General features: G+C 34.9%; 1 protein-coding gene across 1 annotated transcript; it reads left to right on the top strand.

The window, feature by feature from the left end:
- The first annotated feature begins 11,366 nt into the window (after positions 1-11,366).
- LOC124456616 lies at positions 11,367-26,229 on the top strand. Its single transcript, XM_047007013.1, has 2 exons — positions 11,367-12,046; positions 25,486-26,229. The coding sequence occupies exons 1-2, from the start codon at positions 11,428-11,430 to the stop codon at positions 26,031-26,033; spliced, it is 1,167 nt and encodes a 388-aa protein (XP_046862969.1). The 5' UTR covers positions 11,367-11,427; the 3' UTR covers positions 26,034-26,229.
- Positions 26,230-27,918: the final 1,689 nt, after the last annotated feature.

Below are 27,918 nucleotides of genomic sequence, written 5' to 3'. Positions count from 1 at the left end.
AGGTCAAGAACCACTCAAACAAAGTGCCAAATATGATAAGTAGAGCTATAGACTTTCCATTTCGGCCGTTTTGATTTTTGTGAAAAATCCAGCAATACGATAATTTTATTTAAAGGTTGAGTTAATTTCAACAAAAAATCATAGCACACAGACGACGTCATGTGAAATTGAACATTTTGAGGACAGCGCTGTATGGTCTGATACAGAAAGTACGTCGACGATGAGCAATAGCTACAATGGATCAGATTCTCACTCGTTTTCTTCACTCTCAGGCATAGGTCCAATCTCATGTGTGTACACGACCATAGCTGTTTTTACGACAGCTTCGTTTCTACACACTGTGGCAAACTCTTCCTCTTGTGTGATACAAATATGATCGCCATGTATCAAAGGATCAGTATTGTTTACCTCTTGGCAACATATACTTTCCGTCCTGTACTCATGACAACACAAAGCCACATTCGCACCTAAAGATAAAAACATTGTTTTTACTTTGGGAAAAACAATGAAGCATCAATAAAATGCAACTAACCGTTCAACATTTCCAATTCTGTGAATGTATTTATCTTCGCTTTCCGATGACGGAGAATTGTCATTACTATGACCACCTTGCACGTTGGCCAATAGCTCAAACATGTAAGGTTGTACCTCATTGTTATTGATGACATTATCATAATCGGCATCTTCTTCAGAAGAATCCATTAATTTTTGATAAATAAAAAACAGTAATAGCAAACTACCGAAAGCCGTGCAAGCACTGCGTGCAAGTCGTAGAACGATATAAGAACGAAGCTTGTTTATGTCAACTATTACGTCACTCTTTCCCAGTTCCCAGACTTAAAAAATCTCACGGCGTTTTAGCAATGGTCATCGATTATCGTGTTTTTACCGATTATAACCCTAAATATCTTTTGAAATATTTTGCGGACGACTTTGAAACTTGGTGCGTCTTATTTTCACGCTATAGGCATTACAATAAAATAAAGTTGTCTTCTAGCTTGCATGTGTCCTTTAAATGCTTAAATATATATACAAGATGATGACGGAAGTTAGTGTATTAATCAAGGTGTATAGTTTCAAGTTAGATGACGGAAGTTAGAGTATTAATTACGGTGTATGGTTACAAATTACATAGGAGTGTTTTGGATCTATGGCGACAAGAGGAAATAAGTTCGTTGCGTTTATTGAGGGATGATTTGGATGGTTGGTAGAGGATGAAGAATTTTAGTGTGTATCGGTATCCGTTTTCGTCGAGTGCTTTTTGGTATGGTGCAGTTATTTGGTCAAATATTGCTTTGTCGGATGATAGTGAAGATAGACGCTTGTTGATGGCGTCGGGTATGTTCTTCGTTATGGTTGGTGGATGGTTGCTTTCGCTGTGGACGTATTGCAGAGAAGAGTTGGGTTTTGTGTAAGGGCGATATGAAAAATTGTTAAGAATGAAGGTGAGGTCGAGGAAGTTGATGATTTTTTTGTTTGCTTCAATAGTTATGCGTAGTCCATTGTTGTTGAATATCCGGCATATTATATATATATATATATATATATTGATAAGATGAAGAAAATACACAAAAACTACAATTTCATCCCGACAAGCCTGTTTCGTGATTGCTCACTCTTCAGGGGATTTAATGAATAAAATACTTAAATGCTTAAATATATATACAAGATGATTACGGAAGCTAGTGTATTAATCAAGGTGTATAGTTTCAAGTTAGATGACGGAAGTTAGAGTATTAATTACGGTGTATGGTTAAAAATTACATAGGAGTGTTTTGGATCTATGGCGACAAGAGGAAATAAGTTCGTTGCGTTTATTGAGGGATGATTTGGATTGTTGGTAGAGGATGAAGAATTTTTCTTTGAGGCAAAGGTTGCATCTTTCACTGGTGCTGTTGTATGGTTTGCTGTGTGTAATGATGTTCCATGAGATGTCGTGGTCGATATTGCTGTCTTTAAGGGTCCAAATGTGTTTACTGAGCTCGGTCGAGTTTCGTAGTTTTTTGTGGCGGAAAGAGGCAGTGTGATTTCTATGTCTAGTCCTAAATTCGTTTTCTGTAAGTCCAATGTACGTCTCAGTTGCGTTATTGTCTTTGCGTTTTACAGTAGTTTGGTAAACAACGGATGACTGCAGGCAATTTCCGTTAAGTGGGCAGTTTTGTTTATGTCGGCAGTTGCATGTTTTTGTAAGTGTCTTTTTGTTCGCGGTGTTGTCGTTATATTTGTCTGATGTTCTCAGTATATGTTTGTTATGGTTGTTGATTATTTCTTCGATATTGTTCATGCAGCTGTAGCTGAGTTTGATGGTGTTACGGTTGAATATTTTCTCGAGTTTATGGTCTATGGGTAAGTGTTTGTCGATTAATGAAAGGAATTTGTGGCCGATGTTCGTGTAGACGTTTTTGCTGAATGGAGGGTTGTACCAAAGTATAGTTTGTCGAAGTCTGTTTTTCCGTTTGGTAGTAGCGTCTGAGTCGAATTTTAGTGTGTATCGGTATCCGTTTTCGTCGAGTGCTTTTTGGTATGGTGCAGTTATTTGGTCAAATAATGCTTTGTCGGATGTTAGTGAAGATAGACGTTTGTTGATGGCGTCGGGTATGCTCTTCGTTATGGTTGGTGGATGGTTGCTTTCGCTGTGGACGTATTGCAGAGAAGAGTTGGGTTTTGTGTAAGGGCGATGTGAAAAATTGTTAAGATTGAAGGTGATGTCAAGGAAGACGATGGCAAGTCCGTCGTCTTTATCGAGACGACGGACTTGCTATTTCAAACACCACACCACGAGAAACAGACAACATTAAAAAGGAAATATGCCGGATATTCAACAACAATGGACTACGCATAACTATTGAAGCAAACAAAAAAATCATCAACTTCCTTGACATCACCTTCAATCTTAACAATTTTTCATATCGCCCTTACACAAAACCCAACTCTTCTCTGCAATACGTCCACAGCGAAAGCAACCATCCACCAACCATAACGAAGAACATACCCGACGACATCAACAAACGTCTATCTTCACTATCATCCGACAAAGCATCATTTGACCAAAGAACTGCACCATACCAAAAAGCACTTGACGAAAACGGATACCGATACACACTAAAATTCGACTTAGACGCTACTACCAAACGGAAAAACAGACTTCGACAAAATATACTTTGGTACAACCCTCCATTCAGCAAAAACGTCTACACGAACATCGGCCACAAATTCCTTTCATTAATCGACAAACACTTCCCCATAGACCATAAACTCGAGAAAATATTCAACCGTAACACCATCAAACTCAGCTACAGCTGCATGAACAATATCGAAGAAATAATCAACAACCATAACAAACATATACTGAGAACATCAGACAAATATAACGACAACACCGCGAACAAAAAGACACTTACAAAAACATGCAACTGCCGACATAAACAAAACTGCCCACTTAACGGAAATTGCCTGCAGTCATCCGTTGTTTACCAAACTACTGTAAAACGCAAAGACAATAACGCAACTGAGACGTACATTGGACTTACAGAAAACGAATTTAAGACTAGACATAGAAATCACACTGCCTCTTTCCGCCACAAAAAACTACGAAACTCGACCGAGCTCAGTAAGCACATTTGGACCCTTAAAGACAGCAATATCGACCACGACATCTCATGGAACATCATTACACACAGCAAACCATACAACAGCACCAGTAAAAGATGCAACCTTTGCCTCAAAGAAAAATTCTTCATCCTCTACCAACCATCCAAATCATCCCTCAATTAACGCAACGAACTTATTTCCTCTTGTCGCCATAGATCCAAAACACTCCTATGTAATTTGTAAGCATACACCGTAATTAATACTCTAACTTCCGTCATCTAACTTGAAACTATACACCTTGATTAATACACTAACTTCCGTCATCATCTTGTATATATATTTAAGCATTTAAGTATTTTATTCATTAAATCCCCTGAAGAGTGAGCAATCTCGAAACAGGCTTGTCGGGATGAAATTGTAGTTTTTGTGTATTTTCTTCATCTTATCAATATTTACGCTCTGCTCTCGGGCATCGAGCACTGTTTTATACGGAAAATCATAAATTATAAACTTCCTATATATATATATATATTCTTCCTATATATATATATATATATATACTTCCTATATATATATATATAGATTAAATCCCTGAAGAGTGAGCAATCACAGAAACAGGCTTGTCGGGATGAAATTATAGTTTTGTGTGTTTTTTCTCAACACCACTACATATATATATATATATATATATACAAAGTGTATTACAATGTGCCCTCCCGGCTATCACCATAGTGAAATTGTGACTCCTGCACTTGGGACAGGACGTACGGTTACACGTTGTATGGATTATATATTAGAATTACCACAGTGCTCCAACCTATAAAGGTGAGCTTTGCATATCGCAAACACGGTGAACGTCTCCATATGAAACTCTCTACACAATCCGACAGTGCTCAAACTACGCACGCGCGGTGAGCGTAATATATATATTTATTAATTAACTTCTTCGCAGTTATAATCCAACAAACTTTTTAAATTCAAGAGATCAACGCATAGAACTATTTGCGAAACAACCACAGCATCATCATAATGAAACACGATTAAGGAATCGGTGTTGTCATTTTAAACAAAGACGACTACAAGAAAAAAATGGAGGAAATTTCATCCGACAACTCAAAGTTCGTGTTTTTAAGTCAAGTCCCGTAACGAACCGTTTGTTTGTCTACCATAATTCTTTTCAAAGTCTCAGTCGCCCCAACTTTACTAATCTCTTAAACCTCGCATTTAAGAATTGTCATTTTTCATTTAACGGTTATCTATACCACCAATTTGATGGCGTTGCTATGGGCAGCCCCTTAGTACACTTGTTCGCAAACATATTTCTGTTATTCCATAAAGAAACATGGCTGAAAAATTGTCCCTCTCACTTTAAACCCTTAATTTATAGAAGATACGTTAGTGACTGTTTTCTCCTTCTTCGTACTGCTGACCATGTGCAACCCTTTCTTATCTATTTAAACCACAAACACCCCATTATTAAGTTCACGGACTTAAATCGAACACAATGAAATGCTTCCATATCTTGACATCACTATTCATCGCTCTAATGGAAAGTTCTTCACGTCCATATACAGAAAACCTACGTTCACTGGTCTTTTTACTAATTTCCACAGCTTCATCCTACTAACATATAAACACAGTTAATATTATGTTTATTTCACCGCTTTTTTAATCTTTGCTCCACTTATGAAAACCTCCATACTGAAATCGAAAAAGCACGCAGATTATTTATTTCCTAATCATTTCCCTGTCACATATTTGAGCACTGTTTAAAAATTTTTCTTAACAAAGTCTGTTGACCCAAACCCCCTGTTCATACTGCACCCAAGAAAATACAGTATTTCGTCCTTTCATTTACTGGTTTGCACTCATCCTAAATACGCACACAAATCAATCGCCTCTGTCTTGCCACTTTCTAACACTGTGAAATATGATTATACTTTCTATCCACCAAACGCCTCTCCAGCCTGTTTCCTTTTAAGGACAAGTTGCCCAAAACTCGCAAATCAAATGTTGTCTATTCTTTTAAGTGTCCATTCTGCTCCGCATCGTACGTGGGCCAAACTCCCGCCACCTACACACTCAAATTTCAGAGCATTTTGGGCATCATCCCTTTGACTGGTAAAGATTCTAAACATCCCAGTCATTCCTCCATAGTATCACACCTTAAATCAACAGGACACAGCGCCACCTTGGAGGATTTTAAAACACTTTCGTCATGCTCAGACTCACATGAGCTTCTTATTCACGAAAGCCTCTTAATCAACAAAATGAAACCATCTCTTAACGTCCAAAGAAATTTCATTGTCTTTCAGTTGCTTTAATCTAATTTTGTCCATCCCTATGTCTGTATACTTTATTATTATTTATGATGAAATATACAAGAATTAATATAACAAGAATTTTGAACAGCCAAAGACTGCATATCATTTTATTGACACAAATAATGTTAGAAACCTTATATCCCGTCTCTATACAAATAGCAATACAACATCCCACATACTTCATTTATCGTGGAGAATGATGAGGGTATGAATAATCATCACTATTAGAAATTGAACAATGAAAATAGGATAGACATGGATTAACTACTTATTACAATGTACCTTTAAAAATATTAATACTGTGACAAGGCACATTAAAAAAAAAAATACTGCTAAATCTCCATAAAAATAAATCGTCAATTTTTATCTTCAGACATTTCAATGACATTTATAAATGTTTTATCAAATTCGTTCTCTGATTCAAAATCCATATCTTCCTTGTCTTCAGTTTCTATTAAACTAATATCGCTTGTGTGTTCTACATTCTCAAAAATCATGTCACCATCATTGCCATCCTTAACAAAATCTTTATAAACAAAAACGTCCTCCATTTTTTCATTACTGCATGCATTAGCATTAGCTTTATTATTCACACACCTATGATTTACTGTAGACACTTGTGCACCCAGTAGGCTGAACCTCTGTATAAAGCATTCAATCAGGAAGACATGTTATGTGCTTTAAAGATGGACTAGCAGAGCTTGACTCTGGTGACCAATAATATCCGAATAGTATTGTGTTTAGACAATTGACAATTATTCATTTTTTTAGATGATCTCATATTGCTTTATTTATTTAAGGTCGACAAGCCGGCGGGTCCGTTTTTTTCGTTTTTTTTTTTTACTGTTATTCACAACATCTATTTTATTTTTCTTATTTTTTTCATCTTAACGTGCATAGTTAAATATAATTTCATGCATAGAATCAAAATGAATAATTTGGCTACTTTTAAAATTCAAAGTAAAACCTCGTCTCTTACAATGTTTTTCCCCCAATATTTACAACGTACGCATAAATTTTTGGTACCTCCGCTTGCAACTCTTGTAATGTAACTACCTACCCCATGTTCTTGGAGATGCAGATTGCATCAGCATTAATCTCCACAAGCAAAAAATCACTAAATTGTAAACAACATAAACGCAGTATTGTAACGTCTTGAGAGCAGTCTTTAGCCATTTCCTTTTGGAAATTAAACACAAAGTTATTTTTCTTTCGTTCCTCATACCACGCAATCAATTTAGTGCGACCCTTTTCAAACTTTCAATCAGGAATGTACTAGTTATTATCAGGAATTGGGCCAACATAATTTTTATCCTCTATTCTAATAAACAAAAACGGAAAGTCGCCTCTGGAAAAATTTTTTTTATCGAGTCCAAATTTTTTAGGAAATTTTGATTAAGGCATTTGTTAAAAGTTCAGCGAATCAATTAAATGAATTTGGTACTCTTTCCCTGTCAGTTGCATAATTTATAACATGTATATCAGCAGCCTGTCTTTACTCAATGAATCATCTCTGTATGATAACACCATTATGGGCAATTACTGTAAAGTCTTTATGTTCTCTTGGAAATAATAAGGAGCAAAACTCGTTCAATGCGTTCTAACTCCGAAAATAAATTTTGTGCCGTCGAAATATTGTGCAACAGTATAATTAACCACATGTTCTCTAGTTGAAAAATCTGTCTTAAAATTGTAAAATATGAGACTATCATGTTTATGATTTGGCTTGGTTTTTCCGTTTGCATGAAACCTAAATGATTATTAAGTACAAACTTATTGCATATATGACATACAGTTTACCACAGCGATGTTCGTCTCGTTTGTTTATGCCAACTGTAAATGAACACATTTGACATCGAAATGACTTGTCACATATTGATGGCAAGTCAACCCCTTTGGACCGACGCAATTTTTTGTGATGATTAAAACATGCTGTAGAACGACAAATCTTGAAACAATCCAAAACATATGTTTTTCATCAGAATTCTCAAAGCAATATGTTTGTGTTCACGTTTACAAACATTACTTCCATTCTTCCATTTTTGAAGAACTGAAAGCATTTGTCACAATAGAAACGTTCACCCTGAAAAGCCGGAAGTTTGGCATGGTTATTAACAATGCGATTGTCACCTTGTTTGTATAAAATAAGCTTTTTAATTCGATGGAGACTGTCGTAAATGATTGTATTTCAAGCATTAGAAACAACAACCTGATTCTAATAGTCTAACAGAACCCCTTAAAACTTAGACAATTCCCCGACACCACAAAGTTCGCAGGAAATATTGGCCTTCTTGTATATTTTTAAAGCTTCTCGCCTCTGAATATCTTTCCCCTGTGTAAACTGTTTGAGTTTTGGATTCAATTCTGCTATGACCTTTGCAGAAACAAGAGTGCGAGAACAGCAGAGATTATCCTTATTTTGTATATAGTAATAATTGACTTTTTAACTAGACTGTCTTTGCTATAATCTTAGACTTTTAAAGAAAAACAATGTTTCTTTACCAGACCCCGTCGGCTGTCTTACAGCAAGCATATGAACAGTAAACGATTGATCCAAATGGAGGTTTTCATTACTCTGCAAGACTTTTGTTACTCGGGACAGCACCCAGTTTGAAGTCATTTTCATAGTTCGGCATCATCAAACATTCATGTCGCCTTTGGTGTGTGATCAACACAACAGCCGTAGCAGTCTTTTGCAGCAAGTTCCTATATTTTAAAACCAATTTCAGCAGCTTAAGACTTTAACTATTTATTTTGCTTATTGCTCTCATCGTCGAACTCGAACGACGATTCCTTCACCTTCCTTTCTTGCTCAGGGTCTACCTTTAAAGCCATTTTCGTTTTAGTTATGAAAAAATTACAAAATAATTCTAACTCAATAAAATTGTAACGTGTTCTTCTTTTTTATATTTGAAAAAGAAACAAAGAAATGGATCAAATACTGTTTTTAAAAATAGAAAACAATTGACAATTTTAGTTAAGTTTTATCGTGTTTCCAATTAATCATGTCATCCAGTAGCAACCTTTGTTCATTTTACCGGGTTTTCAGTTTACACGTACACGCCCAGCTTAGTCCCTAGATCTGGAAACTAATAAACACGGGTAAAAGCTCTGGTTACTTTCGAAACCATACTTGCACCTTAACTACTCCTCGGATTGGGTGAAATATAAGGTCTCAGTTCCCTTTCTAGTTCTATAAATGAAACCCATGGCACAGGAGGGTTTTTGAACCAAAATTCTTTAGGTGCACTTCTATTTCTCATGTTTATATCCACCATTGCTCTGTTCTCCCTGGTAGCACCTAACAGAGATGTTTGCTTCTCCTTAGTCTCCGCATTCTTGCATTTGCCTATTTTGAAAAGGTAACTTCGTTTATGACGACTCCACACTGCTAGGCTAATATTTTTTTGTTTTTCAAATAACTTCCACCAATGTAATAAAACGTGCAGTTGCATGAAAAGTGTTAAAATATGAATTGTTATTAAAGCAAATGTACAAGAACTTACATTCTTACTACCCACCATCTCAACTAAAGACAAAACAACAAACTAATAACACAACGACTAATATAAACCACTCGAATTTCATTAACGCAATCCATACACCCGAAACCATGACAACACATATTATACCATCCAATAATGAGTTTATACTCAACGACTAACCAACCAATCAGACGCTCCAAACGCCTACAAAATCTTTGTAAATAATATATTCTTACATTCTGACGAAGGCTCGATATATAGAGATGCAAGTTTGAAAATTTGTAATCCAGGCACTTAATACATAAAAAATAAAAGTTTTTCCAGATTTTAAATGATTTTTATTGAGCTTTCGACTCGTTGCTTCGAGCCTTAATCAGAATGAGAATATTTATTTACTTGTGCTTTTAGCTTGGAGACCTTTAGAGCGTCTAATTGGATTAGTGGGTGGATTAATTTAATTGGATGGCGTGAAATGCGTTGCCATGTGTTTTGGTGTATTGTGAATATGATTGGTGTTAATAATATTAGAGTGTAGTGTTTTAGTTTTGGTGTTGTTTGTAGTTTTTTTGTCCTTTTTCTTTAGTTGTGAGTATATGATGGGTATGTCGATATGTCTGTTTATTTAAAATCGTGGCCAGAGATTTGCCAGGCGGAAAGCGAATTTTCAATATGAACATAATAGCCCAACATAATACTTTTAAAAAAGCCATCATAATAATAATAAAAAATTAATCTGAAGATGTCTTAAGTTAAAGACGAAACGTAATTAATAAATCCTTCTCTATTTTTTATTATTGTGATGGCTTTTTTAAAAGAATTATGTTGGGTTATTATGTTCATATTGAAAATATGTCTGTTTATTGTGTCGTTGTCTTTATTGTACCAAGCTTCTTTAAATTCGCGTGTGTGTTTAGTCTGTGCGCGTCCGAGTACTTTAGTTTCTGTCCAGTCGAATGTGTGGTTGTTTCCGTGGGTATGTTCTGCTGGTAGTGAGTTCGGATCTCTTCGTTTTATGGCATTTTTGTGTTTTGTGTGTCTTGTTTCAATTGAATTTATAAAAAATTATATTTTATTTTTTGTTTGATAATGATGGATTTTTCTATTTTGGTAATTCAAGCATTTGCTATTTTACTAAACGAATATCCTGGCCATCCTTTAATATATCAATAGCATTTTGTATGCAACCATTTGTTGTAATTAAAAAAAATTCATCCAAAATGAAATTGATGAAGATTAAGCAAAGGGCAAATATTTAAAACATTCAAATTATTTTTTTTTTAATTCAAAAGACGAAAAATACAAAAAATACGATTTATTGAAAAGTTATATACGAGAATACTAGATATTGGGGTTATACGTTGCTGTCATTATGAAAACACTAAACATACTTATTTAATTTCTCCTATTGGGTGGTTAAATTTATATGCAATTGAAAAAATTGATATTGTTTGATGAAGATTTTTGTTATAGATATAGTGTTTTTCACTTCAAAAAAAGGTAAGGGGGGATACTATTTTATATAATCTTTTTAAAATTTATTTCCATGATTTTCATGTTTTAAAAAAAAGATAATTTTAATTCAGATTTAAGGTGTGATAATGAATGTAGATATTTTTTTAAATTTGTTAGTGATTTACCAATATAGGGCTGCATATTCCTTGATTGCGCAAACTAAAAATTATATCGAAATAAAATATTTTAAAAGTAATCATTTGTTTTTTAAAAGTGAAAATTTTGAAGTTATTGTTTCTTAAATTCGGCTAAAGGCAAATTAGAAAAACATTATTTCATATAAATTCGAAACAATCTTAGGGAAAATATTTGCTATACACCCCCTTCCTTCTAAAGTAAAGGTCTTTGCAACGTCCATGCCCCTATGCACCTACGTCTTTGTCATTGTGCATTTGATTATTCATTTGCGCCCCACTTATATCACTAGAAAACCAATTAACTTTGAACTGCTCAGCCTCACGTAGATGTTTATGTTTCGTTACAGAGTGAACTAGTTTATACAACGTCAGCAGGCGATGAAATTGATATCAGGAAGGAAAATTTTTCGACTCTTTTTAATTATTTGGGTAATATGCTCAGTTTTCACTCTTTTTAAATACGCAAGCTATATTGATATTTTCAACTGGAATCCTCTCATCGGAATGAATCAATTCGAGAACAATCATATGGCTGATCATAGTATTAATATTAAAACTCAGAAACTGACTCCACCGAAGAATAACTTGCTCTTGTTTGTGGGTATTAATAGTGCCCCTTCTCACAATAAACGAAGAGCGGCTGGACGAGATACTTGGCTTAAAGAATGCAAAGAACGGTCTGATGTCGTTTGTAAGTATTTCACCGACGGGAAAGATTCTCACGGCAATTTAATTCTGGGGGAGGAAAAAGTGAAACTTGACCACGAAAGTGAATTACACGGGGACCTTGTTCGTACTGAAACTCCTGGTGGTTTTACCTTTTCGGTAAGGCTACTGTGGATACTTCAGTGGGCATCTGATAACTACGATTTTAAATATTATTTGCGACTTGATGACGACTATTTTATTTGTTTGAATAAGTTGATGTTTGAGTTGTCGAGTGAGCAGAGACCAAAGCGCAATTTTCAGTGGGGATGGCTACACTGCAGAGCACGAGGTAAGAAGCATATGATCTATATTTTTCAGCGTTTTCCGCTTTTGTATATGTGGTTTGCTATAAATGCATAATTAGTGTAGTATAGGTAAAAACCGTATTATTGATGAAAAACCGCATAATTAAAAGTTTTGTAAGATGTAAAGTAGGCGAAAGCAAGTCTTCAAACAAATTAATACTTCACGTACACGGTATGTATATTTACAACGCGTAAGGATTAAGCAAGAGTCTTTGTAATATTTTTAGCATCTGACGGTGCGTTTACACTATACCGGGTTCGCTGATCACATCTTCATTTGCTTTAAAGGCTAACTGTTCGGAGTAAATGCTTATTTAGCTGATAAATTTAGTCTATTTGATTGTGCTTCCGAAGTTGAGCAATTTCACTGTTATTTAATACAAAGAATATCCAGCATGCTACGATAGCAATCCGGTATAGTGTAAGCAGGGCCTGAGAATTAAGGCCTTGTTCAAACGTCGAACTTTATGGCGTTCCATTTCCGCCAAAATTCATGCTTCAATTCGTAGCATTGTAGTTTGCATTCGTGACATTAAAGTTTACATTAGCGGCATTAAAGTTCACATTCGCGACATTAAAGTTTACATTAGCGAACTTATAGTTTACATTCGTGACATTAAAGCTTGGATTCGCGACAATAGTTTACATCAATGCTTATAATTCATCAACGTTGAATATTGGCGGATTGTGTAGGCGTACAAGTTCCGACAAAATTATTTTCGAGGGGGATACGTGGAATCACGGATACGGATGCACAGTAGTGAGATAAAGCACATGCGGATAACAGTGAATGCCAAAGGCCCAACATTTATTAGCACTAACTAACAAACTATTTTAAAAAATTCATTGAATGGGTTTATAATTTGACGTAAGACATTCCAATATTCTACGTAAAATAACATATACGAAAAAACGACCTATCTAAAATTGAAGTCGATTAAAATGTTTTTATACTTGGAAATTTAAATTTGAGTAATTCTACAAATGCTCAAAATTCGGACGTTAAGGATCCTAAGCCTATATAAATTATGAAACGAAACGTTTGGAAAGAATTCGAAAACATATATGTCTTCCATTTTTTTAGAGTTAATAGTTTGAATATCTGGTCAGCAGGAAGCCATATTAGGGATTACTTCGTAGATCATTATAGTAGGGTTTACTTCATAATTACGATAAATGTGATTGAGCGTAGAAACCACTGTGTCAAATTGCTCGTAACTAAACGTTTATTTACGAAGATTGCCTTCGAGTCAAATATCATCAGTAAAGTTTTGCTCTAATGCTAACGATTCAATGGTATGCTACATTAAAAGCCTGTGCTTTATAGAAAGATTATAAATTATCATTATGTTTTGAAATATGACTCTAATTTACAAGCTCTTAACTACTTCAACAAGCAATTATGGCTAATCCAATATGCTAAAACAATATAGTTTTGAATTTTGTATTTTGTACGTTTAGGTCATAATTGGAAAATACAGTATAAGTAATGAAAAATATAATATTCACTGAAAGATCTTTGTGAAATGCATTACTTGGAATGAAATATACATTGCTGTCTGTTTTTTAAACCAGAGCATGCTCAATTGGATTATCAATGAATTGGTCTGGTCTTTAAATAATCAATGATTTGGTGTGGTGTTTGGTCTTTTTAAGTTGGGACAACAAGCAGAAGTTTTGCTATTAGTCAACTTATTAATTTTTTAGGCTAGATTAAAATTTGGATCAGATTCATATGCAAGATCAAAGTCTGCACAAACAGTAACATTTGTAGCAAACAAGACTGTTCTTCAACAACAGAACTGTTTTATAATGCACAAACAATAATTTCTTTTTCAAAAAATGCCTTACCAAATAGAAGCCTAGACCACTCTGCATTAGAATTCAACTTTATCTATTATCACACTTATCACAGTTTCACAAGCAATAAAGAGATCAACAACATCACGTTATATTAATAAAATGTTCAAGAGCCAATGCATCTAAAAAATATTTTAAGTCCATAATTTTATAGCAAAAAACCTTTGTAATCTGTCTGCATTCAATTTTAACGACTGGATCACATTGCAAGATATGTACTACCTAAGCAAAATTTCATGACTAAAACGCTTGCATTGATTCAATACTGGACGTATACGTGTTTATTAACGTGTTTTCCCATTGAAGAACATGCAACCGAAATGTCGAGTATTTCCTTTATCGCTGGTAAATTATACGCAATGAAAACAAATATCTTGGCGCTGTTGGTGAAAACTGCCAGAATATACGTTGACATACGTGAAAACACCTAGCATTGGGTCAAGATTACTTTCAAAGCACGATCAAAGCACAAACTAATCAACCGCGAATGTAGATCAAAGCCATAAAATTGAGTTTGGTTTGCAGTAATTATTCACGAAAACGCCAAAAGCTTGATTGTGGTTTCCGATATATTTAAAATTTCTATCAAACTAGGCGGAACTGCTTCATTTTTGGCTCATTAAGCAAATTTCACACAGTTCATTATAAGTTTCACTTGCAAGTAGGAATGAAAATGCGCCACGCTTGCCTTAGACCCATTGAGTTTTATAATAACCAGAGCGGCTAAGTGGACTGGGACCTGACGCAAAAAATGGCGGCCAATGGATCTATTTCCAATTAAATGATCGCTTTGAAGAAAAATTATATTCTCGACCTCCCCGTGATGTCTATAGCTAATTATACAGACTTTTTCAAAAACAAGCATGATATCTTTTTTGGCATGTCTTTTAAAATGCCAACACTTCAATCATTCAATTGTTGGACATCGTAGTGTCCACAAAAAGGAACAGGTCGCTTTCAAAGGTGAGATATTTTTTTTTTTTGTTCGTCAAAAATTAAAAAGTAATTGAACTTGAAGCCTGAGCGATGAAATCCGACTGATGTTTTCCTGTTTTTGTTTTTAAATTTCAACATAATGTTCCACTTATTTGTTAATGTGTGAAACCGTAAATATGTTTGACGCGAAAAAAAATTCTTCTCTTTTTACTCAGTAGGCAGATACTATGAAGAAACGATCACCCCAAAGATTACCCATGAAATAGAGCAGAGTTTGTTCTGATCACTTTCCTGACTAAATGAAGAGATGATCGGATAGCAAAATGCTTCTAGAATATGCTGCATTACCAGTATCTACACTATTTTATAGATCACTATGTGAAGACAATTGGAAGATGCTATTGATCAGACAGAGTCTAACTGCAAAATGCTAAGGCTGAATACGAAGGTAAACGATTTATAGCCTTCCCTGTCCAACATTTATTTGAACTTGGACTAAGTCTGTGGATGGAGATAGTGGATTTAGTAAAGATGCCTTGAATGCTTTGAAAGTAAAGGTCAAGTACCAAATAAAGATGACAAGATTTCGTGTGTCTTGTTGCTTGATGAAATGTCATGTAAAAATGTCATAAAGTTTGTGCTTGTGTCAGTATTGATGCTGAGATTGATGATGACTTACTGCAACTGTACAATCCATGTAGTGTGTTTTGTACAACAAAATTGTAATATCATGTCACATCTTTGAAATTAAATGAGATATGATCTTCGCACTTAGCTGGACAATTTAAGCAATCGTCTCAGGACCTGAAAAAATCAGGTGACTTAACGGGACTCGAACCCATGACCTCTGCGGTGCCGGTGCAGTGCTCTGACCACTGAGCTATGAAGTCACACAGTGGTGAGCAGGTCAATATTGTTGGGCTCATGTTTTCTCGTGAAATGAATGTCATATGAATAGTTTATGCAGTGCGGTGTTTTTGAAATTAACGATTGCTTAAATTGTCCAGCTAAGTGCGAAGATCATATCTCATTTAATTTCAAAAACACCGCACTGCATAAAATATTCATATGACATTCATTTCACGAGAAAACATGAGCCCAACAATATTGACCTGCTCACCACTGTGTGACTTCATAGCTCAGTGGTCAGAGCACTGCACCGGCACCGCAGAGGTCATGGGTTCGAGTCCCGTTGAGTCACCTGATTTTTTCAGGTCCTGAGACGATTGCTTAAATTGTCCAGCTAAGTGCGAAGATCATATCTCATTTAATTTCAAAAACACCGCACTGCATAAAATATTCATATGACATTCATTTCACGAGAAAACATTAGCCCAACAATATTGACCTGCTCACCACTGTGTGACTTCATAGCTCAGTGGTCAGAGCACTGCACCGGCACCGCAGAGGTCATGGGTTCGAGTCCCGTTGAGTCACCTGATTTTTTCAGGTCCTGAGACGATTGCTTAAATTGTCCAGCTAAGTGCGAAGATCATATCTCATTTAATTTCAAAAACACCGCACTGCATAAAATATTCATATGTCACATCTTTATTATATTATTTTGTGGAATGTTGTTTGAATGTTACATATATGTAATGCATGCCATATTGAAGCATTAAAGATTCAGTAATGAAAACCACAGTGCTGTATATTTCTTCTTACTTGTAGTTTTAGCTGAAAAAATATTTCGAGCTTATTCACCTAATAAAGTACAGAATGGGTGTTTTCCATTTGCTTTATTTGTTTTGACTTTTCAAAGTTTTCTTCAATTTTTTCCTTCTTAATTTATTTCATAATATGAATGAAAAACAGGTAATACAGTATAATAGCTCTATAATTTCTGAAAAACTTTGAGCTTCTAGCACTAATTAACCCAAAATGTGTTTAATTCATTTGGTTTTATTGCCTTATTTTTACAAGTGTACATGCACTTCATCTTTTTTGTATAAACAACACCAGATGTTGCATATATAGAGGAAAAAATCCCATAGCAACTGGTAGTAGTTATAGTGCAGATATGGTCACGGAAGTAAAGGAGCTCTTACCCGTGTCGATTAGTTTCCAGTCCTAGGAAGTAAACAGGGCGCGCGTGTGTAAACCGGAAACGAACAGATATATGCAGACACTGTTGAGTTTGAAGAAGTTAGTAAATGCGATCTTATCAACTTGATTTTCGTCGACTTTATAAGTAAAAAGATTCAAGAGCTACAAAGAGCTGAAAAGGATGAAAGTAAAGCAGACCCTTGGGTAGAGTATCAAAACGTTTTTGAAATGATGATCAAGGAAGATCGTTGGTTCAATTTTTCAGCTCGAGCAGTAGAAAGAATTAATCGCAAACATGTCTGAAATGGAATATGTGAAGCCTTTAAGTTTCTAAAGAACTGTGGACCTTCGAACTCTTATAAGACACATTTTAACAAACTGTTTAGTGATACTTGGATAGAACTAATGTTAATGTACACAAAGACAAAACGTCCTCTTTTTTTTCAACATCTCTTTGACTATGCTGATTGTAGTTGTAAATTGAAATACAAATCAACTATGTAATTGCTTTGACAAAAATATATTGTTACGAACGTCCCGACTAATAATAAAATGGCCGCTTCTGGTTCAATTGCTCGTAACAAAAGGAGTAAAACCTTGTGGAGAAGTTGTTGTCAATTCTTAAGATATTTATTTAATATACTAATAATTTTGATATAAACGTTATAATATAAATGTTTAAATGTTCAAACGTATCTAAGAAAACTGCTTTCAGTGACTCTTTCGTTGATAGATAGGATATATATCTGAACTCTTTGGTTGTTTTCGTAAATAGTTCGTTTTCTTTTACACGAGGCTTTCTTCTGATGTGGACTTCTACTAAGCACCAACATAACTACAGCTTTCGACTCTCGGCTTATAAGTGATTGTACAATGACGTAGGATTAAACTGTGGTCAGTTGATTAACCACGTCCTGTACGTTGTCTGTGGTCAGTAGGTTATCATACACATGCATGTATTAGTAAGGCATTTACAAAGAGCACTAACTAGTTAACTAATAATAAATTTAAGTATATAACAATAATAAGTATAATTTACATGATTATGGATTATCATATAACAATATACATCTAAATTTCAATGCTATTGCATTTTGACTTCAGTTGTTTTATGACCACGTCAATGTGAAAACGGAATCGCTAGCAGCAAACGTGAAAATAGAAATGTAAATAGGGATAAAAATCATGGTCGCCAAAAAATGTTTCGCTTGGGTATAAATTTCGGATGCAACGATCTCAATTTATAGGGTCAATTGCAAGCAGGATACGCAAGTAAAGCGGTCAAAAATTATCGACCTGTCGCAGTTAAGGCTGTAACAGATAACACAGTAGAGGAAACGTCACCTGTAAACGAGAACATTAAAACCTCAATTATGAATAATTAAAAGTTATTCACATCTATTTGCCAATTATTATCTTGATATTATTACCATGAGTGACACCGACATGTACCTAGTCAGTGTGTACTTTGAGCCCAAACGTTCAGGAAGATATGGGGGTGTTAAACGTTTGTACAATGATGTGAAAACTGAAGGAAAATATGATGTTGTCGTAAAAAAGTTAAAGAATGGTTGAGCCAGCAAGATGCACATACAATACATTAACCAATTTGAAGAAAGTTTGAAAGAAATCACGTTCTGGTGAGCGGTATCGATGCCCAATGGCAGTTACATTTGGCAGTCTTACAATATCTACAAAAGTATAACGAAGGTAATCGTCATCTTCTTATCTGTATCCATGTTTTTTCAAAGTATGCTTTGGCTGTTCCATTGAAAAAAAAATCAGGCCGTACATTAGTGAACGCTTTACAGAAGATATTATCATCAGGACGCAAGCCGATTCACATTCAAACGGATCAAGGCTCGGAATTTTTCAATCGGGACTTTAAGAAACTCATGACAGAAGAAAACATTACATTCTTCAACCCACTTAACGCGACAAAGGGATCGATTGTTGAACGTTTGATATGTACACTGAAAGCAAAAATGTGGCACTACTTTACCGCAAATAAAACGATGAGATTCATTGACATGTTGCCCGACCTTATGTATTATTATAATCAAAGTATGCATCGTAGCATCAAGGAAAAACCGATTAACGTTACAAGTGATAATAAAGATAGAATCTGGCAAAATCTATACGGGGATAGCAAACTAAATAAACATACACAAGTTTGATATTGGCGATCAAGTACGAATAAGTAAAATAAAACGAAAGTTTGAGAAGAGGTATTTACCAAATTTTTCAAAAGAAATTTTCACTGTAATTCAAAAAATACGACGTAATCGTGAAGGATTATGATGGGGAAGAGCTTAAAGGAACGTTTTATGAAAAAGAAATTCAAAAAGTCGTCAAGAAACACGATGTTTACGACATTGAAAAAATATTCAAGAAACAGGGCAAATGGGGTAATGTACAATATCTTGTAAAGTGGTCAGGTTACGCAAATAAATTTAATTATTGCAACATTCTACCACCGCAAGTTTTTTGGAGACGTCAATGTAAAATTACTAAAGGCAGTTGATATTCAAGGAAAATATGGGGACATTGTTTCAAGAACCTTCACTAATATTAAATATTTACCTGTGCAAACAAATTTTTTCGAGGACATCAAAATTCTCTTTGAGGACGAATTAGGAAATCCCATCGCATTTGAACGAGGGAAGTCGATAGTGACAATTCATTTCAGAAAACAAGCCTCATCTTATTTTACATACGAAAAAAATATGAGTAAAACAAACCGTTATGTTCAATATTATCTCAATCAGCAAAAAGGATACGGATCGCAACCTGTCTTTAGGGGAGTATCCTAGCAAAAAGGTTCTGAGCAGATGGGTTATGGTCTTGGTGGTTTATTTCGTAGATTGGCTAAAGCTGCAATACCTTTGGCAAAAACCAGCGCAAATGCTCTAGGTAAAATTGCCCTCGATACAGGTGCAAACGTTTTGGGCGATGTTATCTCAGGGAAAAGTTTTAAAAAGTCTGCAAATGTCGTTTTAATCAAGCAGCAAAGGAAACAGAGAAAAATCTGTAAACCGTATACAACAGTTTGCTCAAACAAAAAGAGGAAAACCCCAGAAGAAATAGGCCAAAAACCAGCTAAAAAGAGAAAAGCATCGTCTTCTCGTGTCATTTACATTTCAGTCAAAAGACATAAAGCAGCTAAAAAAGCAGAAGATATTTTCGGTTAAATATGGAGTTCGTTCATCCAAAATCAGCAGAATGTACAAAAAGTGAGCTTGATATATTTTTCGTACCCCCAACGAAAACCAATTTGGAAAAGGGGCGATGGATAGACCATCCACTTGTCTCTAGTGTATCTGAAAGCGGTCCGATTACCTTTTTAGCGCCAGGTACAAAATATTATGTTCACTTGTCTAACACAATGTTGATGGTCAGAGCAAAAGTAATGAAGCTGACGGTGGAAATCTCGACGATAGCGCTAAAGTAGGGCCGGAGAACATGTTCTTGCATAATTTGTTCAAGCAAGTTGATATGTTTTTTAAAGGGAAGCTAGTAACCCAATACACAGGAACTTATCCTTATCGTGCATATATCGATACACTTTTGAATTATGGTCCATCAGCTAAACAATCCCAGCTGACAGCTGCGTTGTTTTACAAGGACGAAGCTTCAAAAATGGAGGTTGCCGACCCAGTAAAGGCTAGTCCAAACAAAGGCTTGAAAATACGAAGTAAGTTTATTACGAGAAGTGCAATTGACGAAATGGGAGGCCCTATAATTTGTGATGTTTTCTTTGGTGAACGCCTCCTTCTTAGCTATGTTGATTTGAAAGAGGTAGTGAACCGTACCAGTGACGAGTTTGCCCTAATGGCATCCGGGGACGATGCAGCCTTTAAAGTGAAGCTGGCAAATGTTTATCTAAGAGTTGGCAAAGTTATAGTGAATCCTAGTAGAGCTATGTCTCTCGAAGTTGAAGTGAGAAAAGCCCAGCCGTTTACCCTGTAAGGTGTGCAATACAAAAGTTTCATCATTCCATCAGGATTCCGTCTGCTTTGAGATCGGATCCTGTTACAAGCAAAAAAATTATTGGTGTTATTCCAGCCAATCATTTATCTAAAGTAATAAAAATCTATCCGAATGGGCTTGTAGCAAACACCGATATCAGCGGAAAACGTGGAAGTCATTGGGTTGCATTTTACTTTCCGCCTGAACGAAAAGCCGAATTCATCGACAGCTATGGCCAATCGCCTAAGATTTATCATAAATTCTTTAGAGACTATTTGAATCATTATGATTGGGAATTTAATGCACGAAAAATTACAAAGTATTTGGACCGATGTATGTGGACAATATTGTATATTTTACCTAAACCAAAGAGTGCGAGGCCATAGTATGAGTAGAATTGTAAGCATGTTTTATGGTAATACTGTGAAAAACGATAATAATGTATCGAATTTTGTAAACAAGCATTTTCAAATAGAAACTAATGTAATCCCTAACGATGGAAATCAGTCAGGTACAAACTTATTTGTAAAAGATAGAAGTGTTTAATTATCAATAAAAAAGATCTTTGTTTAACTTAATCCTTTTAACCATTTCGCCCAATTCCATCTGAGGTTCGCCATAGCAGTTAATGATTTTACTTGGAACTGGATGAAACAGCTCATTCAAATTGTAAAGCATTGACCTAACAAGATGGCTCTTATCACATTGGCTTTTCCCGCAAATATAAAAGTCCTTCTCAGAAATATACCAACCTGGTCGATCTACATTTACAATAATGTAACGATACTCCCGGGTTCAAACCATTTACTTTATTACTATCATTTGGACGACAGAACGAACAACTTGCTAACGATCACATACGTTTCCCAAGCAACGTCAGACGCATACGCAAACAACTCTGGTTCAACCACCGCTGCAAGGATTTTGGTCTTGTTGCAGCAAGACTTAGATTTAAGTCCCCGTTGAACCCACAAGAGGCTATTCAGATTGTCAAATCCACCAGCAGACGACTGATACGAGCACGGATTAACGACTTTCACAGACGAATCAACTATTACATCAAATAACAACAACAAAGACTGAACAAACTGAAGGAACTCATACCACGACGGTAAATGATACTTCACTTTCTACGATACAAACTATTTCAGAGAAACAAGCTAACAAGACAGAGACACAACACCAAAGCGAACAAAAACAAAAACTTGAACGATTAAAACGCACTAAAACATGTACAAGACATAAATATGACGATACCAGGGTGAGGAATATTTTTTCCCGCTCATTAGACGAAACTGAAACGCGACTACTATCTTACGTATTAAAACATTCCATAACACCTAGACGAATCCCGACTGAGACGATATTATTAAGTGTCGAGGCTGTCCTAGCGTATCAAAGAGACTTGTCAGTGACAACCAAGATGAGATCAGAAGCAGGATAGCCTCACATTACAATCGTCCTCTATACGTGACAACAACTTGTTAAAGGACGAACAATAAGCATGCAAACGTCTAAAACACGACAACAACATTGTCATTTTACCAGCAGACTAATCACGCGTGACTGTGGTCATGGACAGGAATGATCACTTCCCTTAACACATTTTTGTGGTTTATGAGCACGAGTAAACACAAGCAATAAAAAATTGTGCCAGAAAAATTCGACTGTGTAGTGCTGTTCCCGCAAACGCAAATTTTTATTTTCCTCATGACAAAGATGTTACAAATTTAACACGTAAATTTTTTGAAGTAAACCGTACTTACACCTTACATTCTCTGCCTTGAAGGTTATTGTTTATTTCGTCAGTGCAAATTAATGGTAAAAAGCAAAAAATGAAAATGCTTCATAAAATACGCTCTTAATTACAGCTGAATAAAAGGCACACCAGCTAACAAGACTCCGAGTGAGATCAAAGTCGGAGAATCTATAAAACTTGCCTACCGGGGATTAAGATATACGTCTATTTATCGCTTCCGCTTAATCATAACAAATCGAAATTCAAGGTGGTTCTTGGGCTGATGAGCTCTGTTTTCTGTGCGCATGACATTAAAGAGTACTGTCTTTTGGGTAAAAATTGGCAATGTGTGAAAGCACATGCCGATTTATTAAAACAGAAATAACAAGTATAACATAATATAAATTAATTATTTTACACAATTTAAACAAAAATCTTTACGAATAAAGTTTTTCTGTATAGCACAGAAAAGGTGGGGTGATAAAAACGCCATAAGCCTCCTGAGCTAAGGAGGCCGCCCCAACCCATCAGCCGCAGAAACGTCTGTACAATAAGATATATAAGAACACTAATAATTTTTTAAACGAGCAAGACAAATGTTTAAGAAGATGAGACCTATTAACTATGAACGTACCCCAACTGCTCATCTATGAGTGAGATAAAGAGATATCAATCCCACATGCTATGCTGTTAATTGTGAACGTAGCCTCTGCATCCGAACACTGAATGAACACAATGAAACAAGAAATCATGCAGCCGCTAGCCTAGCCCCTGCATCAGCTAAACGAAAATCTGGAAAATCTCAAACTATATTGCATTCATTGAGCACCTTCATCCACCATGAAAATTTCTAAGAATTTGCACATCTTATTTAGTTATAAGGATACAACTAAATTTGGTTAACCACTTCAACCTAACCACTTTGCATTTGTAATTTTTTCTCTAAGTAGCTTTAACAGGAATTATATAAATACTAGCAATCCCACCTCATATAATTCTCCCAGACTAAAAATTTTAGCCAATAAGAAACGTACTATTTTCAATTTTTTGTTAAAAGAAAAAACAAGAGCTATGCTGAAGCAGCAATGATGGCTGTAAATATAGTTCTTAAAGATAATGCTTAATCCAGTGCTTTCTCTCTTGGTTGTTATATGCCGAATCTTCCACTGACTCTGTGCATTTTCCAGAAAGATCAAAACAATATGATTGCAAACCAATGTATGCCCCTACTACTCAATTTGATGCAGCTCTTTATAGAAAAATATCTAAAGCCTACCCGTGAGATTTGTGATCTGATTGGGAAAGTTTTTAGTCTCAAAACAATTGATTTTCTTTCTTAAGCTATAAGTAGCAGAGAGGTTTTGGCTTGACTGATTTGAAGACTTTTTATGGCTTTGTTATTTCCTTTCAAAGCACAAGGCATAATGTTTATCTTGTGCAATTTGGGGGGATCTTTACCCTACAAAAATTTCCAAAAGTTCTAGATAAGTAAATATACTTCTTGCAGTTAGTAATGTTGTAAGGCTCTTCAAGTTAGAGTCAGGCTGTCAAATAAAAATGATAGTCATATTCCTAGGCCTGCTTTTAAACTCATGACGTAGGTCGAAAAGACAAATCATATTGATAACTATTCAGATGCTCGAAAATATAAATTTTGACTTACAAATGATACTCATAAAATACACTTATAATTCATCATAAATGCAGGAAATTGCATTTCCATTATTAAAGAAATGGAAATTTTATTGAGTAGCATGACTTTGCAACCTTAACTAAGAAAGTGTTTCTTCACTTACGTTTGAAAAATATTAGATCCACCCTTATATAAAGCCTTGTGAAATGCAATAATTAGTGGCGAAGTCAGACGCACCGTTTACTTCTGGAATGCAACTTTTACTCCTACGTCGGGAGACAAATTTATCTATTTAGTCTAACACAGGTTTACGTTTAACTATGTACATAAAAAGATCTATTTTGCTCATGTAAAAGCATTTAAATTCAATAAAAGCGGTTAACATATGTTAATATACTGCATCAAATCATCTCTGAGCCCACTCGACTCACTGATATAACTACAAATGAATTATTCATATATTTTAGACAATAATAGACAAGTGAAACTTCCAAAATCTAGTGTGGTACACATAGTAATTGGTGATCATAGTCTTGTGAACCGTTTCTTTATCTGTTCCTAAAACAAATCCAACATTCGTTGAGATCTTAATTTTAAACATTGTAATATTACCATTATCTTACCATTAGTTTTTAGTTAATCCCATTGGACATCTGCTAATCCTTATTGCAATTAAAAAGTTTTTGGAGTATTTTCTTGTTAATATATGAAATGCATGCAAATATAAATAGTACATGGAATAAGAAGTGAATATGTGCCATGGTTAACACTCATTTATCGAAAAAATTTTCCATGTCAATACCATGTATGAAGTAATAATTGCGTCCTTACTATACCAAAACCAAATACTATTTTAAGAAAAGGAGCTTTAGTTACTAGGTTGCAGTAGCCAGGAATCCATAAACTCTCGACAAAAGATAGAATTTTATTTATAGTTACTATATTTATGCTGACGTTATAATGATTTGTTTATAGATATATGTACTTAAAATTTTGACAACACTACAATTTAAAAATAACAATAAAAGAATTGAATAGCGCACCATGTGCAAGTATTATAAACTAACAATAAAAATAGCAATACATTTATGTATTTAATGTCAAATAAAAACATTCTTCATTATAGCTAGCTATAAAAGTTTTATTGTACAATTGTATATGTAATTTTGCATTTACAGATTTGGTTGTATATATACATGACTAATTGTTGTTACTTACCATGTTTTTTTTTTAATTTTTAGATGCAACTATGCTGGATGAGTCGTTTCTTCTTATGTCTTCCGATATTGTTGAATCGTTTTTAAGACGGAAGAATACTTTAAACTGTCTGATCTGGGAAAGTCAGTCCATCGGCTATTGGTTAAAAAATATTTCAAACCTGACAACGTTTTCAGATAATGGCAGACTAATTCATCTTCGGTCTTCGTCTTCAAATTTCAAGTCAGATAAGGACGTAAAAAAAAGGAGCGAAATTTGTCATTCAGTTCTTGGTCTTCATCAAAGTTATCCTGATCAAATGAGGTTGTATTGGAGTATATATGAAAAAGAAGTTAAATTTAAAAAATATGCAATTCCCAAGGTTGCATACATTTGTAAATTTAAACCAAACGTAAATTACATGGCATGGAAGAATGAAGAATTGTGGTTTTCTGAACCTAAACCTTGCAAAAACAATCCAACTTGGAGAGTTGCAAAAGAATATTTGGGTCGGAGCAACGGTAAAGAAAGTGTAACCAAAAAAAAGAAGCAAGCAGGCAAAAAACGTGAACAACGAATTGAACAAACTTAAAGAAACACATGCATGAGCGATTGTTTCGACTGTAGAATGGCATCTGGTGAACATTTCATGTTTGTTATCCTGACATAAACATCCGTTAAACTTATTATTTTTTCCCTTATGATTTCTACTAAAACATGAATTTATACTCCGTAAAAACTACTTTGTGATCAAAAGAGAACAAGCCAATTAAAATACACCAAAGCTATCATAGCCTATTACAAGTAGGTGGTGGGCAATCCTACTCCATGAACCTATTTTATGGTTTGTGTTTGTGTTTGTGTTTCCAATTTTTGATATTCGATAAGTCCTATAAACTATAATAATTCACGAGTCTGTTAATTTCTTTTACCCTTTGCAAGATGAAGTCGGTAAATTTCAATAATGCTTGTGACATGTTGGATTTCTAAAGTGACTACCTGACATAACTACGCAACTAGTTTCATAACCACGGAAAGTTGTAGTTTTAGACGTGCTACTAAAGCGACAGCTTAGTGCGTTTCATCCATTATGTTTTTTATTCTGTTTCAGTAAATTTGGAATGAAATTAAAGTTTTAATGATTTTATTGTAGCACAATTGTCATACGACAATTAAAGTACAAGACAATTTTTTTTAATGCAAACATGTTTCAGCATATTATATGCGATTTTCATTGCGAAGTGAATAGGAAGTTTACATGGGTACAAAATAATATATATAATGCTATGTGATAAAATGGTAGTATCTTGATTATATATGCATAGCACCTTATTTCGTTAAGATTAACCTAAACTAATTCAATAATTACAATAATCGTAATAATTGTATTAATTATAATAATTAAGAACTAATATAATAATAGCACGTTTAGATCGTTCAGGTTAGTATAGCCCTGAGAAGGACTATTTTTGTTGCTGTTGACTGACGCTTTGACAAACTTAGCGGTAGTCATCTTCAGAGTCCAATAAGGAGTAAACGTCAGGTTAGCCGTATTTGTTATCTAGTTTTGTACAATAAATATGTGGTTGTCATTTGTGTATTATCATTGTGGATTAGTGTTAAGTGTAATGTTTTTAGTTGATCGTTTGTTTGTATAACAAGTCGTTTATAAGATGCCGGTAATTGCTGTGATCTGTTCATGGGGGTTTGTTCCAAGTTGGTATACCAACTTTCTAATGTAAGTCCTTGTTTACAGTCAGTGCTGTATATAATGCATTTTGCCGAGTCCCAGTCAATGTTGTGCTTTGTGAATCGGTGATGCTCGGTAAGGTGAGCAGTTTTGTTTTGTTTCTTCGTAGCTCGTTTGTGTTCAGTATGTCTTGTGTTTAAGTTCCTGCCAGTTTTCCCGATATAAGAGGCGTGTCAGTCGGAGTAGTTTATTTTGTAAACTGCACCTTGTCGTTCGTTGGGTTGTTCTTTGTGCTTTATGTCGCAACGTTGTGATTGGTTTGTATGCGATTGGTTTGTTGTTTTTTGCTTTAAAAGCTTTCACATCGTTTTTAGAAACTGTGGCAAACATCGCTGTTGTTTGATTTGTTTTCAAAACCGGCTTTTAATGGTGGCCATTTTTGTAGAAACTATAATCTGTAGGTTATGACGTCATGACCTACAGATATCAAGAATTATCTGCAGGTAGTTGACAAATTACGGCCGAGAATGCTCACATAATAAATAATGACTAGCGTTAATTGCGCCGCACCCTCTGGTATAATTAAATTTTGTGCGAGCTGTGGTGCACAATCACCTAACAAAGCTTCTTTTTGTCACAAATGCAGTGTCCGTATAGACATCAAAATACCGGAGGTTTACATAAATCTGACGATTTCCCCATACGGATAACCGCGATTAAAATGCCCTGTTATCAAGCGTGTAATGATAAATACGCTGATAACAGGTTATTCTTTTGCTCTGATAAA

Source organism: Xenia sp. Carnegie-2017, unplaced genomic scaffold (assembly GCF_021976095.1).
Source record: "Xenia sp. Carnegie-2017 unplaced genomic scaffold, XeniaSp_v1 HiC_scaffold_57, whole genome shotgun sequence".
Classification (NCBI taxonomy): domain Eukaryota; kingdom Metazoa; phylum Cnidaria; class Anthozoa; order Malacalcyonacea; family Xeniidae; genus Xenia; species Xenia sp. Carnegie-2017.
This window is presented reverse-complemented; position numbering and strand designations above follow the sequence as displayed.

What these genes read in the sequence shown, in the direction of transcription:
- LOC124456616 (XM_047007013.1), top strand. Translation starts at nt 11,428, where the DNA reads ATGAAATTGATATCAGGAAGGAAAATTTTTCGACTCTTTTTAATTATT. An exon ending in GCTACACTGCAGAGCACGAG is followed by an intron (nt 12,047 to 25,485) that starts GTAAGAAGCATA and finishes TTTAATTTTTAG; the next exon opens with ATGCAACTATGCTGGATGAG.